This window comes from Nerophis lumbriciformis, linkage group LG17, assembly GCF_033978685.3.
Source record: "Nerophis lumbriciformis linkage group LG17, RoL_Nlum_v2.1, whole genome shotgun sequence".
Lineage (NCBI taxonomy): Eukaryota > Metazoa > Chordata > Actinopteri > Syngnathiformes > Syngnathidae > Nerophis > Nerophis lumbriciformis.
Window position 1 is genome coordinate 37,431,435 of NC_084564.2, and position 16,293 is coordinate 37,447,727.

The window sequence follows — 16,293 nt, forward strand, 5'->3', positions numbered from 1 at the left end:
AAAGACATGGATGACAGAGTCTGGTGTGGGATGAACTTGACTGGCCTGCACAGAGTCCTGACCTGAACCCGATAGAACACCTTTGGGATGAATTAGAACGGAGACTGAGAGCCAGGCCTTCTCCACCAACATCAGCGCTTTTGGAAGAATGGTGGAGAATTCCTATAAACACACTTCGCAACCTTGTGGACAGCCTTCCCAGAATAGTTGAAGCTGTAATAGCTGCAAAAGGTGGACCCACATCATATTTAACCCTATTGGTTAGGAATGGGATGGCACTTCAAGTTCATATGTGAGTCAAGGCAGGTGGCCAATTACTTTTGGCAATATAGTGTAGGTATCAAACCGAACGCTGCTGTATGGAAGTATACATTTGGATTGCAAGGCACCTCCACAAACCTGGGTATTGTGACTAAAGGTGGACTAATTGTTTTTTTTTGTATACTTCAATTTTTTTATTTTATAGTTTGAGAGTTATCGGATAATTACCTGTCAGCAGATTGCAATTGCGTTTTCATGCTTAGTTGTAAAAATCATTGAACACAAAAGTTAGTTTTGAATTTTTTTCCCTGACTGTATCCAAATTGAATCGAACTGTGACCATAAAGGGGTCATATTAGGGATGTCCCGATCCGATATTTGGATCGGATCGGCTGCCGATATTTGCCAAAAATTGCGTATCGGCAAGGCATGGGAAAATGCCGATCCAGATCCAGTTTTAAAAAAACTCCGGTCCGTGTTTTCCAACGCACCAATTTAAATAATACATTCCACTTTTCTGTTGCTCCGTATCTTCCGTTCCGCATTTTCCAGCACACCTTCAACACATCCACAATTCTCACGCAGTTGTTTTTAGCTGCTGGCATTACACGACAGGCTCTTCTCACTATTTCCTGTGTCTCCCTCTCACAGACAGAAAGTGCACCTTCTTACACACGTCACATACTGTCACGTCACACGTCACATACTGTCACGTCATACGTCACATACGTATACGTCCTCCCCAAGCAGAGAGGTAGCAGCATGGCTAACGTTAGCTGTGATGCTAGCGCAGCCGTGCGAGCAACGCTCCCTTTAAGGTGCTCGCCTGTGCAATTGCGCACTGTATAAGCGTCCTCTGCGCATAGCAATTATATGCCACGCACAAAATCAAATAAAAAAATAAGCGCATAACAATTTTCGACACACGGTCACGACAGAGAAAACAGTTTTCGTCATCATTGTTCAAATATTGTGACGTCTGTCGAGACGCTTATCTCCATTCGGTGCCACACGTCCACACCATCAAAATGCCGAGGCAAAAATTTCCACATCAAAATTAGTGATTTTTTTAGTTGTGATTTCCTTCTCTGCATGAAAGTTCAAAAGTAGCATATATTAATGCAGTATGAAGAAGAATGTTTTAATGTAGACATGCAAGCCTTGAAAGAAAATTTTGAAAATCAAGACTACATTTCCTGCAAATGGGTGCATTTCTACTCTATATTTTAACTTTAGATTTATTCTCATATCAAACTCTTTTGGCTGTCTTTTTGACACTTACATCCGGCGCCCCCCTCCACACCCTGGATTATAAATAATGTAAATAATTCAATGTGATTATCTTGTGTGATGACTGTATTATGATGATAGTATATATCTGTATCATGAATCAAGTATCGGTATCGGATCGGAAGTGCAAAAACAATATCGGTATCGGATCGGAAGTGCAAAAACCTGGATCGGGACATCCCTAGTATGGAAGTTTAAAAGTAGCATATATTAATGCAGTATGAAGAAGAATGTTTTAATGTAGACACATAGAATCATCATACTGCTGTGATTATATGCATCAAGTGTTCATTCAAGGTTAAGGCAAAATATCCAGATATATATGGTGTTTCGTTACATGGCCCTTAAAATATCGAGATCTTAAAAAAAGGCCATATCGCCCAGCCCTAATTGAGACTGGTATGCCTCCAGTGTCAATCCTTCTCATCGTACCATTCTATTTTATAATAGTATAATTTGCCTTGAAAGTTGTAACATGTATCAGTTGTATGGGTTACACATTGACTCTAATTGATTTTTTAGAAAGCTGTACCACGAACTTTGGCTTTACAGATGCCATGTCTGGTCTGCAAGTGGGGTGTAATGACAGCTACTCTGACATAGGGATGTTCCGATCTGATATTTGGATCGGATCGGCCGCCGATATTTGCCAAAAAATGCGTATCGGCAAGGCATGGGAAAATGCCGATCCAGATCCAGTTTGAAAAAAAAAAAAAACACCGGTCCGTGTTTTCCAACGCACCGATTTAAATAATACATTCCACTTTTCTGCTGCTCCCTAATTTCCGTTCAGTATTTTCCAGCACACCTTCAACACATCCACAGGTCTGTGGATTCTCACGCAGTTGCTTTTAGCTGCTGGCATTACACGACAGGCTCTTCTCACTCTTTCCTGTGTCTCCCTCTCACAGACAGCGAGCGCACGTTCTTACACACGTCACATACTGTCACGTCATACGTCACATACTGTCACGTCATACGTCACATACGTATACGTCCTCTCCCAGCAGAGAGGTAGCAGCATGGCTAACGTTAGCTGTGATGCTAGCGCAGCCGCTAAGGTGCGCGCCTGTGCAATTGCGCACGGCAAATCTATGCCACGCACAAAATCAAATAAAAAAATAAGCGCATAACAATTTTCGACACACGGACACGACAGAGAAAACAGTTTTCGTCATCATTGTTCAAATATTGTAACGCCGGGCGAGACGCTTATCTCCATTCGGTGCCACACGTCCACACCATCAAAATGCAGAGGCAAACATTTCCAGATCAACACCGTATGAAAAAAATAGTGATTTTTTTAGTTGTGATTTCCTTCTCTGCATGAAAGTTTAAAAGTAGCATATATTAATGCAGTATGAAGAAGAATGTTTTAATGTAGACATGCAAGCCTTGAAAGAAAATTTTGAAAATCAAGACTACATTTCCTGCAAATGGGTGCATTTCTACCCTATATTTTAATTTTAGATTTATTCTCATATCAAACTCTTTTGGCTGTCTTTTTGACACTTACATCCGGCGCCCCCCTCCACACCCTGGATTATAAATAATGTAAATAATTCAATGTGATTATCTTGTGTGATGACTGTATTATGATGATAGTATATATCTGATAGTATATATCTGTATCATGAATCAATTTAAGTGGACCCCGACTTAAACAAGTTGAAAAACTTATTGGGGTGTTACCATTTAGTGGTCAATTGTACGGAATATGTACTTCACTGTGCAACCTACTAATAAAAGTCTCAATCAATCAATCAAAACACATAGAATCATCATACTGCTGTGATTATATGCATCAAGTGTTCATTCAAGGCTAAGGCAAAATATCGAGATATATATCGTGTATCGCAATATGGCCTTAAAATATCGCAATATTAAAAAAAGGCCATATTGCCCAGCCCTAGTTCAATGATGCCATTTCTGTTTGTCATGTATAATTTTGTCTATTTTGTGTTTATCCTTGAATAAACAGGTCAGTTTCTTGTTACCAACCATTGTGTATTATTCAAACTCCCCTAATTCAGCTGGCTAGTTGTTATCAAGAGTACTAAAACCCTTTTCAACATGGTTCTGACAACTAAATAGGCTAAATAACTTTAAACTTTAATACATGCTTGGATAGGCCAGTATCGGTATCGGTCAGTATCGGTATCGGATCGGAAATGCAAAAACAATATCGGTATCGGATCTGAAGTGCAAAAACCTGGATCGGGACATCCCTAGGTCATATTATGAATTTTTCTACATTAAAAAAAAACCTTCCTTCTGGACTACACATCAATCAATCAATAAATACAATTTTATAAATCAAATCAAATTACATAACTTGTAATGGTGGTGCTTTGGGCAAAATTTTGCATAGATTTCGCTTTACAGACCATCTTCAAGCCACTTTGTGACTGTCTCTTCAGAATGCGCCGTTTTGTAGGCGGTCTTCATACAGGCCAAGACGCCTTCGACTGCGTCTTCTTCCCAGTCAGCCATGTTGTAGTTTTTAGAGCTTCCATATCCAGTCTCCTGACAGATATAAGTTAGAACTACATGCTACTTTTTATCAGAAATGGTAACAGCAGAGGATTTTAGCATGCATGCGCATTTACGAGCCAGTTTTCTCCACATCAAGAGCAAAAAACAAACAAAAGGAACTTATTGACTACAACTGGATTAAAATGGAGGACGCACGCAAAGTTTTTTAGGTAAAGCTCTACCATATATGGAGATATCTGCTGACGTAACTAAGGCAAAATACGTCACTAAAGCCTCAAATTCCAAACGGCATGTTTGGGAGAAGATGGTTTTAAAAATATCTCCACCATACCTCTATGTTTTTATTTGAAAGTACCAAGTGTTGAAAGAGCAGCTGGAACGGATGTGGAAGGTCAAGGCTAGCGTGGTCCCCGTGGTAGTGGGGGCGCCCGGAGCAGTAACCCCCAAAATACACCAAAACCGGTGCCAAAAGTTAGTTTTGCTTAGGAGGGGACCAATGATTTTCCACCTTTCTGACTTATAAATGTTGTTACAAATTTGGATATTTGTGTTAAACAACGCCAAAGCGTCAAATCATGAGGTTCATGCATTTCAGCGTGACCACTCTGTTTTTCAGTCTTTTTTTTAACAGTGGACAGTGTGACTTCACAGTGTCGTGGAAATACTTATTTGGGCATTCTAGTATCTGCTGTCAGCCAGCCTCCTTCCCCTTTGAATGTTGCATTGAGACTAGGGCTGGGCGATATATGGAATATACTCGATTTATCGCAGGTTTGTCTCTGTGCGAAATAGAAAATGACTATATCGTGATATTGGAGTATACCAGTGACATGCAGTCACTAGAGGCAGGTGAGGCGGGGCCTCACCTCCCATCATGGAAAGAAAAAAAATGTAAAAAGAAAAAAATATATATTAAATTGTTAAATGTATCCAGTGATTATACTATAAAGTTATTTTCCATTTAACTTCACCAGTTTTAGATTATTTTTTATTCAAAATCGCTGAATTTTCACATTTGCCGTTCAAATACTGAGAAGAGACGGTGCGGTGAACAGCAGCCAGTCGAGGTACGTCACTCAGTGCCTCAACATGGACGGACTCGGCTAACTGCTGGCCTGCTGTGCAGTGAGACCGTATTGCTATATGAACTATATTATACATTTCCATAGTTTAGTTAGCTGAGGTATATAATGTGTGTGTATTTTGTCAACAACTGTATGTGTGTTACGTATTTCTTGTGCTGAGCGATCATAAAACGGCTGCAAAAGACGCACTGGCTGAGGCTCCAGTAATCCCGCCTCCTGCACCCCCGCCGTAGAATTGTTATATCAACTAAAGCCCACACTTAAACTTTCCACGTGCAAGATTGAATCTATTTAAAAAAGTTATTTCATAAGAAGCCAAAAAGGGAAAAAACAATAATGTTCGTGTTGGAGGAGTTGTGAATGACTGCAGGGCCACAACATTAGGTACACCTGCAGACTGCAGGTGTACCTAATTCACAACTCCTCCAACACGAACATTATTGTTTTTGCATTTTTTGGCTTCTTATTAAATAACTTTTGTAACCTATTTTATGGGCTTTCCTCTTTGTGATGTTAAGTTCCTGTTATGCGCTGTTATACAGTATATGCCTTGAGCTCTTATTTTGAAGGCGCTAAGAGCGGAATTTTTGTCACGTTGGAGTGGAGCGAAAGTTTTTGAAAGAAGGTAAATAAAGTGGTCCTCGTGTAAACTGGAGCCTCTGTGTTTGTTATTTTGTAGTTTCATACAGTATAGGCGACATTTATAAACCCTCGGTTACACTTTTTTAAATAGATTCAATCTTGCACGTGGAAAGTTGAAGTGAGGGCTTTAGTTGACATAACACTCCCATCAGGGGGTTCATAAATTTAGCACAACAGCGGCGCATTTATAAGTAAAGGTAAGATCATAATAACGTTTTTTTATTAAATGTGCTTTTTTGTGTGCTACAGTTTGTATGTGTAAAGTTAAAGTTAAGTTAAAGTAGCAATGATTGTCACACACACACTAGGTGTGGTGAAATTTGTCCTCTGCATTTGACCCATCCCCTTGTTCACCCCCTGGGAGGTGAGGGGAGCAGTGGGCAGCAGCGCCCGGGAATCATTTTTGGTGATTTAACCCCCAATTCCAACTCTTGATGCTGAGTGCCAAGCAGGGAAGAATGCTGGTATGAGCTTTTAAACATAACCCGTTAACTGCTGCCAATCAAATGGTGAATAAGATACTCTTTAGGGTTCATATGTTTGTAAATCTGACTGTGATGAAGTCAGTGCCTCACCAGCCATCAACCTCACCGCACGTCACTGGAGTATACGTTCTCACGCAATTGCTTTTAGCTGCGGGCATTACACTACAGGCTTTTATCACTCTTTCAAGTGATAAAACAAGCGCACCTTCTTACATACGTCACATACGTATACGCCCTCGCGGAGCAGAGAGGTACTGGCATGGGTAACGTTAGCTGTGGTGCGAGTGGTAATACGAGAGAAAGATGAGAATCTGGTAACAATTGAAGGAATAATTAATTCCCAAGAAAAACAGCACAGGGTCCATCGTCTGGCGGTGGTTTGGCTTCAAGCGGGAAGATGTTGAACAGACAACCGTAATTTGTCAAGTGTAGGGCAAAAGCGTTGCTACAAAAAGTAGCATTACTGCTAATATGTAGCATCATTTGAAAAGTCACCTGCTAGAGAATGAAGAGTGCTTGAAACTCCGCATGTCAACATCTCCATTCGGTGCCACACCAACAAAATGCCGAGGCAAAAATTTCCACAACAGCGTATGAAAAAAATAGTCAACAACAGAAGGAGATAACGTCCGCAGGAACCTACCACATAGCGAAGGACATACACTATTTGATTTCCTATTATGCAGCTCATTTTTATTTGACACTTATTGAAATATCTTGTGTGACATCATGCACAAAAGTGACTTTATTTGTTTTAAACTATTGTAGTGGCGTTCTGTACAAAAAGTGCACCTTAATTTAGTGTTGTTTTGATATGTCATCTTAGTGACGTCATGCACAAAAGTGCACTAATTTCTTGTTTTAAAATGTCTCTGACAATCTTGCACTTTCTGTTTTGAAATGACATGAATGTTTGTGCCACTGCTTAATAACTGTTTAATAAATACACTTTTGCTAAATTGACTTAGTATGAAAGTTTAAAAGTAGCATATATTAATGCAGTATGAAGAAGAATGTTTTAATGTAGACACATAGAATCATCATACTGCTGTGATTATATGCATCAAGTGTTCATTCAAGGCTGAGGCAAAATATCCAGATATGTATCGTGTATCGTGACATGACCTAAAAATATCGAGATCTTAAAAAAAGGCCATATCGCCCAGCCCTAATTGAGACTGGTATGCCTCCAGTGTCAATCCTTCTCATCTTACTATTCTATTTTATAATAGTATAATTTGCCTTGAAATTTGTAACATGTATCAGTTGTATGGGTTACACATCGACTCTAATTTCTTTTTTAGAAAGCTCTACCACAAACTTTGGCTTTACAGATGCCATGTCTGGTCTGCAAGTGGGGTGTAAGGACAGCTACTCTGACATAGGGATGTCCCGATCCGATATTTGGATCGGATCGGCCGCCGATATTTGTCAAAAAATGCGTATCGGCAAGGCATGGGAAAATGCCAATCCAGATCCAGTTTTAAAAAAAAAACTCCGGTCCGTGTTTTCCAACGCACCGATTTAAATAATACATTCCACTTTTCTGCTGCTCCCTAATTTCCGTTCCGCATTTTCCAGCACACCTTCAACACATCCACAGGTCTGTGGATTCTCACGCAGTTGCTTTTAGCTGCTGGCATTACACGACAGGCTCTTCTCACTCTTTCCTGTGTCTCCCTCTCACAGACAGCAAGCGCACCTTCTTACACACGTCACATACTGTCACGACATACGTCACATACTGTCACGTCATACGTCACATACGTATACGTCCTCTCCCAGCAGAGAGGTAGCAGCATGGCTAACGTTAGCTGTGATGCTAGCGCAGCCGCTAAGGTGCGCACCTGTGCAATTGCGCATAGCAAATCTATGCCACGCACAAAATCAAATAAAAAAATAAGCGCATAACAATTTTCGACACACAGACACGACAGAGAAAACAGTTTTCGTCATCATTGTTCAAATATTGTAACGCCTGCCGAGACGCTTATCTCCATTCGGTGCCACACGTCCACACCATCAAAATGCAGAGGCAAACATTTCCAGATCAACACCGTATGAAAAAAATGGTGATTTTTTTAGTTGTGATTTCCTTCTCTGCATGAAAGTTTAAAAGTAGCATATATTAATGCAGTATGAAGAAGAATGTTTTAATGTAGACACATAGAATCATCATACTGCTGTGATTATATGCATCAAGTGTTCATTCAAGGTTAAGGCCCTTAAAATATCGAGATCTTAAAAAAAGGCCATATCGCCCAGCCCTAATTGAGACTGATATGCCTGCAGTGTCAATCCTTCTCATCTTACTATTCTATTTTATAATAGTATAATTTGCCTTGAAAGTTACTGATACAATGTATCAGTTGTATGGGTTACACATCAACTCGAATTGCTTTTTTTAGAAAGCTCTACCACAAACTTTGGCTTTACAGATGCCATGTCGGGTCTGCAAGTGGGGTGTAATGACAGCTACTCTGACATAGGGATGTCCCGATCTGATATTTGGATCGGATCGGCCGCCGATATTTGCCAAAAAATGCGTATCGGCAAGGCATGGGAAAATGCCGATCCAGATCCACTTTAAAAAAAAACAACTCCGGTCCGTGTTTTCCAACACACCGATTTAAATAATACATTCCACTTTTCTGCTGCTCCCTAATTTCCGTTCCGCATTTTCCAGCACACCTTCAACACATCCACAGGTCTGTGAATTCTTACGCAGTTGCTTTTAGCTGCTGGCATTGCACGACAGGCTCTTCTCACTCTTTTCTGTGTCTCCCTCTCACAGACAGCAAGCGCACCTTCTTACACGCGTCACATACTGTCACGTCATACGTCACATACTGTCACGACATACGTCACAAACTGTCACGACATACGTCACAAACTGTCACGTCATACGTCACATACTGTCACGTCACACGTCACATACGTATACGCCCTCTCCCAGCAGAGACGTAGCAGCATGGCTAACGTTAGCTGTGATGCTAGCGCAGCCGTGTGACCAATGTTCTCTCTAAGGTGCGCGCCTGTGCAATTGCGCACTGTTTAAGTGTCCTCTGCGCACGGCAAATCTATGCCACGCACAAAATCTAATAAAAAAATAAGCGCATAACAATTTTCGACACACTGACACGACAGAGAAAACAGTTTTCGTCATCATTGTTCAAATATTGTAACGTCTGTCGAGACGCTTATCTCCATTCGGTGCCACACGTCCACACCATCAAAATGTCGAGGCAAACATTTCCAGGTCAACACCGCATGAAAAAATTTGTGATTTTTTAGTTGTGATTTCCTTCTCTGCATGAAAGTTTAAAAGTAGCATATATTAATGCAGTATGAAGAAGAATGTTTTAATGTAGACATGCAAGCCTTGAAAGAAAATTTTGAAAATCAAGACTACATTTCCTGCAAATGGGTGCATTTCTACCTTATATTTTAACTTTAGATTTATTCTCATATCAAACTCTTTTGGCTGTCTTTTTGACACTTACATCCGGCGCCCCCCTCCACACCCTGGATTATAAATAATGTAAATAATTCAATGTGATTATCTTGTGTGATGACTGTATTATGATGATAGTATATATCTGATAGTATATATCTGAATCATGAATCAATTTAAGTGGACCCCGAGTTGAAAAACTTATTGGGGTGTTACCATTTAGTGGTCAATTGTATGGAATATGTACTTCACTGTGCAACCTACTAATAAAAGTCTCAATCAATCAATCAAAACACATAGAATCATCATACTGCTGTGATTATATGCATCAAGTGTTCATTCAAGGCTAGGGCAAAATATCGAGATATATATCGTGTATCGCAATACGGCCTTAAAATATCGCAATATTAAAAAAAGGCCATATCGCCCAGCCCTAGTTCAATGATGCCATTTCTGTTTGTCATGTATAGTTTTGTCTATTTTGTGTTTATCCTTGAATAAACAGGTCAGTTTCTTGTTACCAACCATTGTGTATTATTCAAACTCCCCTAATTCAGCTGGCAAGTTGTTATCAAGAGTTCTAAAACCCTTTTCAACATGATTCTGACAACTAAGTAGGCTAAATAACTTTAAACTTTAATACATGCTCGGATAGGCCAGTATTGGTCAGTATCGGTTTCGGTCAGTATCGGATCGGAAGTGCAAAAACAATATCGGTATCGGATCGGAAGTGCAAAAACCTGGATCGGGACATCCCTACTCTGACATATGATGTTCATAGTATTGGTATTACAGCCTCCTTGTTGTGCCTCCTTGTTTGTTTATTACCTTGGATAGGTTCATTGGAGCTATGGTGTTTATTTGGTGAAGTGGATGACACACCCTCCATCTATTAAAAAATGGAGCTTAATGCTTCACTTTTTTGTCAGATTTTCTATTACGCTCCCATCAGAACAGAGAGCTTTCGGCAGTTTTTAGCTGGAATGGTACGGTGATTTGTGAGTCCGTGCACGACTTTCAAGAGCCGAGTTCAGTAATGAGATCACGCCGACAGGAGCAGACGTACCTCAGATAACCCAGCTGCCTGCAGACCAGCGTTCCCAGAGAGGAGTTCCATCTTTCGTAGCACACTGGTAGCCAGGCGAGCAGCTTTCCGAGCTGGATCTCCAGCAGGGAGTTCTCTGGGCTGATCCTGTAAAACACTGAACCGGATTGATTGAAAATCCCTCCCGATGCAGGCTCCCGGCCAACATTTGATGAACCCTCCATGAGTGCAAATTGATTGAGGAGAGCAAAAAAAAGGATCTATTGTATGGTAATGTAGTCAAATAAGCACTAATGATCATTACATGTGTTCATGCCAGCCAATGGGCAAGTCTCTAAGGTAAAAGGGGGAAAAAAAGCAACAATTCCGCTCTCAGGTTTTGAATGGTAATTTTCGGCTGAAATTGACTTCAGAGCTGAACTGTGACCCCCGCTAAGAACTTCACTGCTCTTCACAGCTTCTTTTTTTCCCCCTGTTTGACAATGAAACGGAATCTCGCCGCCAATTAGCAGGGAAGAAAGGAAGGTAACACAGACCTTTCCTGGGGTCGGAAATGGAAGCGTCTTCCGTCACGTTGCAGAACGGCGTGTCCTTTGTGTCCCCGAGTCCTACCAAATGGTGAGAGGACGACGGCCTCAGAAGAAACTTGACTACAAGAGTGGTGAGATAGTTGAGTTGTCAGTAATGTAAATTAAAGATAATGAAATGTAAATGATCATTAAAACGGCATTAGGTTAAAAGTGCAATTTAAATTAGATTGTCAAATTTAGAAACAGTCAGCAATAAACATAATTGATTGGCTGCACCCTATCATATACCCAAATCCATTATCAAGAGTGAATTGAAGAGCCTTTTGTTAAGTTTGTCACTAGAAGACTCGTTTTCTATAGCCATACTTGCCAACCTTGAGACCTCCGAATCCGGGAGATTGGGGGGGTTTGAGGTGGGTGGGCGGGGGCGGGGTTAAAGGGGGAGGAGTATATTTATAGCTAGAATTCACTGAAATTCAAGTATTTATTTTATATTTATATATATATATATATATTTATATATATATACAAACCCTGTTTCCATATGAGTTGGGAAATAGTGTTAGATGTAAATATAAACGGAATACAATGATTTGCAAATCATTTTCAACCCATATTCAGTTGAATATGCTACAAAGACAACATATTTGATGTTCAAACTGATAAACATTTTTTTTTTTTGCAAATAATCATTAACTTTAGAATTTGATGCCAGCAACACGTGACAAAGAAGTTGGGAAAGGTGGCAATAAATACTGATAACGTTGAGGAATGCTCATCAAACACTTATTTGGAACATCCCACAGGTGAGCAGGCTAATTGGGAACAGGTGGGTGCCATGATTGGGTATAAAAGTAGATTCCATGAAATGCTCAGTCATTCACAAACAAGGATGGGGCGAGGGTCACCACTTTGTCAACAAATGTGGGAGCAAATTGTTGAACAGTTTAAGAAAAACCTTTCTCAACCAGCTATTGCAAGGAATTTAGGGATTTCACCATCCATAATATCATCAAAGGGTTCAGATAATCTGGAGAAATCACTGCACGTAAGCAGCTAAGCCCGTGACCTTCGATCCCTCAGGCTGTACTGCATCAACAATCGACATCAGTGTGTAAAGGATATCACCACATGGGCTCAGGAACACTTCAGAAACCCACTGTCAGTAACTGCAGTTGGTCGCTACATCTCTAAGTGCAAGTTAAAACTTTCCTATGCAAGGCAAAAACCGTTTATCAACAACACCCAGAAATGCCGTCGGCTTCGCTGGGCCTGAGCTCATCTAAGATGAACTGATACAAAGTGGAAAAGTCTTCTATGGTCTGACGAGTCCACATTTCAAATTGTTTTTGGAAATCGTGGACGTGGTGTCCTCCGGACCAAAGAGGAAAAGAACCATCCGGATTGTTATAGGCGCAAAGTGTAAAAGCCAGCATGTGTGATGGTATGGGGGTGTATTAGTGCCCAATACATGGGTAACTTACACATCTGTGAAGGCACCATTAATGCTGAAAGGTACATACAGGTTTTGGAGCAACATATGTTTCCATTCAAGCAACGGTACCATGGACGCCTCTGCTTATTTTAGCAAAACAATGTCAAGCCACGTGTTACATCAACGTGGCTTCATAGTAAAAGAGTGCGGGTACTAGACTGGCCTGCCTGTAGTCCAGACCTGTCTCCCATTGAAAATGGTGGCGCATTATGACGCCTAAAATACCACAACGGAGACCCCCGGACTGTTGAACAACTTAAGCTGTACATCAAGCAAGAATGGGAAAGAATTCCACCTGAGAAGCTTAAGAAATGTGTCTCCTCAGTTCCCAAACGTTTACTGAGTGTTGTTAAAAGGAAAGGCCATATAACACAGTGGTGAACATGCCCTTTCCCTACTACTTTGGCACGTGTTGCAGCCATGAAATTCTAAATTCAGTGTTCATATATTTACACATATACACACACATAACACTCCTCTACTCAATGTTGTATTTGAAAGTGCAATGCTTAGCAGCTGGTAGCACAGCCTTTGAAGGAGCATAGGATAGGCAGCATCTGTGAAATTTAATTTGCAGGAAAGGAGTGAGTTTAGGGTTGAATTGTCCATCCTCGTTCTATTCTCTGTCACTATTTTTCTAATTCTTGTTTCCAATCATTTTGGAACTTGCAAGCGTACTTCTTCTTCTTACTCGTCGTCGCCATGACTGTCTTTTCTTCGTTCTTCTGCTTCGTCTCCTTCTTGTTGTGTGTGCACTCAGGCCCGGCCCTAACCAATCTGGCGCCCTAGGCAAGATTTTAGGTGGCGCCCCCCCACATCGGCAGTGAAGTGTATATACTCACAAGAAACCGAATAGCTTTGTCTTTGACCTTTTTTTTACTTAAAGAAAGCAAATTAACAATCAGAATAGTTAACAAGATAAAAACAAATATGAATAAATAAATGAATGCAAAAAATAAAAAATGAATATATGAAATACAATATTTTTTACATACATATTGCTTAATTAACATTAATGATGTGCACTTTAACAACTAGGCTTACAACTATACCTAATATATAAAGGGGTGGAAAAGTGACTATTACCTGCAGGGCAAACATTAGCTAACCAGAAGGCAATAACAATGTAAACAAAAAACACCTGCTTAAAAGATCTAATACAAATGTCCCTGAGGAATGTAAGGTGGGAGTACTGTAATTACCTAATGTTACATTATTATTTTCCATAACAATTTAGCCCCCTCCACAATATTAACCCGACGTTAAAACAGAACTAGCTATTTATTGATTAGCAATTGCCGAGTCATGTAACATTAGCTTAATGCTAAAAAGCCAGGTTACTATCACATTCTGTAACAGACAAATCATTTCATGTAGGCTAACTTTACCTACCTGCTACCTCTGTATTTTCTCGTTTCTCCTCCTCTTCTTTTCTCTTTTTTCTTCCCTGGGCACCTGACAGTTTTGGCCGTTTTGACATCTTGTGTTGATTTTTTGATGTGGTGACGTCCAAAAAGAGTCATGATACGGGAAGGGAGGGGGCGCACCGTGCGGGGGGGGGGGGGGGGGGGGGGGGGGGGGTAATGTTGTAACAAATTATATTTCTATTATATAGGCTTTACTTTGCATTTTAATTAACGTGGGATTATTTTTTGTATTTAGAAATAATAGTACCAACTTTTTTTTTTTTTTTCTCCTACATTTGTGGCACTGGCGTGGCGCCCCCTGATGGACGGCGCCCTTAGCATTTACCTATACGGCCTATGCCACGGGCCGGCCCTGTGTGCACTCTCCAAAAGCCGTAGATGTTTTAACGTGACTGGGCCGGCACGCTGTTTATATGGAGGAAAAGCGGACGTCACGACAGGCTGTCCTCACTCAGGTCCACATGGACCTGGAGGAGGCGTGCCTTAAAGGCTAAATATTGTTGTCCAGCTGGAAATCGGGAGAAATTCGGTAGAATGGTTGTCCCTGGAGATTTTCGGGAGAGGCACTGAAATTCGGGGGTCTCCCGGAAAATTCGGGAGGGTTGGCAAGTATGATATGAGCATCAATCTGGTCGGTTTCACTGTAGTGCATTAAAACCGCTCTTAGCTTTTTTTTTTTTAAGATACCTGTGTTCTTTTTTTATGCAGTACAATTCCACTCACCTAATATCCAGACACTGACAGCCAAACCTCCCAGGAGTCCAAGTACACACACGGCGGCAAGCATCCTCAGCAGCCTGTGAGCTAGAGTTACCAGTTATTACACTTTCTGCTCCTTCACTCCCCCTGCTTGAAGGGGACTGCACTTGTTTATGTTGAGTTGAGTTTATTTGGAACATGCATGCATACAACATGATACATCACATATTCCAGTTTCTCTTTTCAACATGTTGGAAAAGGAGTAGGAAGAAGGAGAGCTTATTTAATCCTACCCCTTTTCTTTTACTTAACAGTTGCTAAAACTTTTGTTCACTTCCTGTTCTCAATTATTCACAATATACTCCATAAATACTCTCAATAAAAATAAATAAATAAATAAATAATTGGTGAAGTAAGTTACATTTCATATGATGAAATACGTAAGATTGTTTTGAGAATGAAAGAATGGATGGATGAAATAAATTCAGATTGTTTATCATGGTTCTTCTTCTTTGTACTTTGTAAACACTTTGAAGAGTTTCTTGAAGTGGATCATATTAGTACTTTGTTTGATTGCTTTGCTTAATCCATTCCATCATTTAATTCCACATACTGATATACTGAAGGTCTTAAGTGTTGTACATGCGTACAAATGTTTTAAATTAAATTTTTTTCTAAGATTATATTTCTTCTTTTTTGTTGAGAAGAATTGTTGTATATTCTTGGGTAGCAGGTTATAGTTTGCTTTGTGTATAATTGTAGCTGTTTGCAAATTCACTATGTCGTGGAATTTCAGTATCTTTGATTCTATATCCAACATTATGTATTATTATAACTGATATTTTTTGTAACACCGTTAATGAATGAAGTGTACTTTTGTAGTTATTTCCCCATATTTCTACACAGTAACTCAGATATGTAACACGAGCAAGCAGTAGAGAATATGAAGTGATTTTTGGTCTAGAACAGGGGTCGGCAACCTTTACCACTCAAAGAGCCATTTTGACCCGTTTCACAAATTCAAGAAAACAATGTGAGCCACAAAACTCTTTTGAAATTTAAAATGAAATAACACTGCATACAGTTTTTTTTTTAAAATTTGTGCTATGTATAAACCAGACACGCGGCTCGCGAGACGTTATTTCGCGAGTTCTGTATGAATGGCGCTTGACAGCGTCATACTTGCCAACCCTCCCAATTTTTCCGGGAGACTCCCGCAATTCAGGGCAACTATTCTATCGAATGTCTGCTGATTTTCACCAAAACAACAATAATAAGGGCCTGCCGTGATGGCACTGTCTTTAGCGCCCTCTACAGGCTGTATAAACAGCGTGCCAGCCCAGTCACATGTTGTATGCGGCTTCTGCAGACACACATAAGTGAC

The 16,293-nt window shown here is 40.3% G+C and overlaps 1 protein-coding gene across 1 annotated transcript in view; it reads right to left on the minus strand.

Annotated features, from left to right (window-relative positions):
- tmprss5 (transmembrane serine protease 5) overlaps nt 1-16,293 on the minus strand; it is a 51,141-nt gene that overhangs the window by 15,746 nt on the left and 19,102 nt on the right. The window contains exons 3-5 of the mRNA XM_061973158.1: nt 14,934-15,014; nt 11,295-11,408; nt 10,780-10,915 (exon numbers count right to left, since the gene is read on the minus strand). Coding sequence (XP_061829142.1) covers nt 10,780-10,915; nt 11,295-11,408; nt 14,934-15,014 — 331 coding nt within the window. The remainder of the gene's footprint in view (nt 1-10,779; nt 10,916-11,294; nt 11,409-14,933; nt 15,015-16,293) is intronic.